Source organism: Nanorana parkeri, unplaced genomic scaffold (genome assembly GCF_000935625.1).
Source record: "Nanorana parkeri isolate BGI_ZX_2015 unplaced genomic scaffold, ASM93562v1 scaffold1592, whole genome shotgun sequence".
NCBI lineage: Eukaryota > Metazoa > Chordata > Amphibia > Anura > Dicroglossidae > Nanorana > Nanorana parkeri.
The window spans coordinates 153,082-156,048 of record NW_017307860.1 but is presented as its reverse complement, the minus strand read 5'-3'; the positions used below and the strand labels follow the sequence as shown (position 1 = coordinate 156,048).

The 2,967-nt window shown below is 52.0% G+C and overlaps 1 protein-coding gene across 1 annotated transcript in view; it reads right to left on the bottom strand.

Moving 5' to 3' along the window:
* Positions 1-2,967, bottom strand: part of VWA2 (von Willebrand factor A domain containing 2) — a 29,040-nt gene that overhangs the window by 10,921 nt on the left and 15,152 nt on the right. The window contains exon 9 of the mRNA XM_018570758.1: positions 1,788-1,920. Within this exon, the coding sequence (XP_018426260.1) occupies positions 1,788-1,920 (133 nt within the window). The remainder of the gene's footprint in view (positions 1-1,787; positions 1,921-2,967) is intronic.

Here is a 2,967-nt window from a genome sequence, read left to right as displayed (position 1 = left end):
GCATTGCGGCACCGTGCATTCCGGTGCAGGCGATCCGTGCGATCCTCAGCTTGGGGGTCCAGTGCTGAGCTGTGACTAGGCCCGGCGCTACCGCAAGGCAAGGCAAGCGGCCGCCTGAGGGCGGAAAAAAAACAGTACCTGCACTTGTCAAAATGCCCCGATGCTTGCACTATGTTTTTGTTTTTCACTTACCTTCGGTGCGGCGAGTCAGCGCTGGTCCGGTGGGAGGAGCTCCAGGTGGGGGTCCTAATTTAGCTGGCCGGCGACTGCCAGAGGATCCTGACACGCAGTCGCCGGCCAGCTAAATTAGGACCCCCCACCTGGAGCTCCTCCCACCGGACCAGCGCTGACTCGCCGCTGCTCTCCCTCGCCGAAGGTAAGTGAAGGAAAAAAAACATTTATTTTAAAAACTACGCAGAGCCCGAAAACAACAAAGCTGAAAGGAACAAAAAAGTGGATGGGGTGCGGAGGAGGGGGAATTGAAGAAGAGGGGAAGGGGACAGCAGCCAAAAACGTAAAATACACTATGCAGCTTACATGCTGATAGGGAGCAGGCCCAGCGCTACAGGGGGTTGGGGGGGGGGGCGCAAAAATGCAACTTTGCCTGTGTAGGCAAAAATCCTAGCACTGGCCCTGGCTGTGACGGAGCTCCATCCATACATGTATTGCTTGTACATCTCCCTGTAGAGGTGCTAGGAGGCAGAATGTGACGTCACTCTGGTCCAGGCACCTCTACAGGTCATGTCAGGAGCTGTAAGCAACGCACGGATGGATGGAGCTCCCTCACGGCCATAGCTCCAGCCCACCCCACCTCAAGCTGAGACTTGGCACCGGGCAGCATATTCTGAATGGCTGCTCAGCGCAAAAACTGATGCTACGCAAGGGGTAGTAGGCTGAGGAGCCCCTCGCATAGAAAGTGGAAGGCACGCGGCGACCCACTGAAAACGGGGGCGCGACCCACCAGTTGAGAATCAAGGCTCTAGAGGACATTTCAGGGAAAAGCCAAAACATAGAAGAGGAAGAGCGCCGCACTGATAACCGGGAGTCCAAATATGTTTATTTATATCATTAAAGGAGAACTATGAGGTGAGTGATAATCACTGACCCTCATAGTTCGAGCCGACGTGTGACAATAAGACTGTCACAGGTCGGCTCAATAGATCGGGAAGTGAGCGAACACATACCGTCGCTCGCTCACTTCTCGATCATCTCCCTGCAGAGAGCCGTGACTGTCACTCGCGGCTCCCTGCACGGATTTCCCCGCTCCTCCAGCACTGACTGGCGGAACGGACGGGGTAGGGGGCGGGTACAGCTGGCTCTGCCTCACGCAGCTGGGTGGATACAGACATAATTGTCGGGATCCACTGCGGCGTCTCAGTATACCGCGAGCTGTAGCTCCCTATATACTGAGCTTAGGGTGACGGGAGGACGCTAGTTTGTGTCCTCCCGTTACCCTAAGGAGAACTATGGGGAAAAACACTGACCTCATAGTTCTCCTTTAAAGCTTGACAAGAAAGACCAACGTGTTTTGGAGGTTTGCAAAGTCCTCCTCCACCGAGGATCACATGGGGAGTATAAGAGATATTATTGGCTGAAGTCTTGTTACTGTTACTTCCTACAATCTTTATACTTCCAATACAATCTATTGAACTTATCCCTTCTGAAACCTGATGATGGAGGGGGAATGTCAAACTCCCAAAACGCGTTGGTCTGTGTTTGCTGACCATACAGAAGGTGAACCTCTAATCTCTATGAATGAAAAGGATAATAAGAAGTAATAGAGAGACCTGTAGAAGGGACAATGTCCGGCAAACACTTGGTTTGGCGCAGATGACCCTCTCCAGCACACGTAGTTCCCTGCAAGCTCCTTCACCGTCTCCAGAGTCCGCCGCTCACACGGGTAAGACTGGACACTGCACCCTGAGGAACATTACAAGCCAGAAGTACCAATCAGTACACCGATGTGGAGATATTCTGAACAATCAAATCCTCATACAAGATCTATTAAAGCTCAACTCCGGGATGAGCAGATATTGCCCTCATACAGAGTCATGTGTAATAAAGACCGGTCACTGCTTCTCTCTCCTTGTGCTGGGTGACTGGTCTCCTCTCCACCCCCTTCCTGTAATAACGACCAGTCACTGCTGCTCTCCCTCCATGTGCAGGGTGACTGGTCTAGTCTCCGCCCCCTCCTGTAATAAAGACCGGTCACTGCTCCTCTATCTCCTTGTGCAGGGTGACTGGTCTAGTCTCCGCCCCACTCCTGTAATAAAGACCGGTCACTGCTGCTCTATCTCCTTGTGCAGGGTGACTGGTCTTGTCTCCGCCCCCTCCTGTAATAAAGATCACTCACTGCTGCTCTCTCTCCTTGTGCAGGGTGACTGGTCTCGTCTCCGCCCCCTCCTGTAATAAAGACCGGTCACTGCTGCTCTCTCCTTGTGCAGGGTGACTGGTCTCCTCTCCGCCCCCTCCTGTAATAAAGACCGGTCACTGCTGCTCTCTCTTCTTATGCTATATTTGTGGCGCTCTCTTCCTCTCCACACTTCTTAAACTATTCCAGAGATCCCAGAGGATTTCCCGGCTGACAATGAGCTGTCTCCACAACTCGGATCTAGAGCCTCACCCTTCCTTCGTTAGGTCCAGCACTCTACCAACACACCTGAGGGTCTGTTCATGAATCTTCTGCCCAGCCATGTGCTGGCTGAACCCTAGACCCCTTTACTGTTGCGCTGGGACATCTCAGAAGAAGTCCAGAGGGTTGAGGTGTAAATAAAAAACCTACACCATAAGACACAGAGCCAGAAGAATTTTAATCTAAGAAACCAGAAAGCCAACGCGTTCCAGAAGCCAACGCGTTCCAGAAGCCAGGCTGCACCTCCATCAGGGCTCAGAATATGAAGCGTAACAACAAAATCAGGACAAGTGAACAATGTATTTCTATTGAAATGTAATGTTTTAAATGAACTA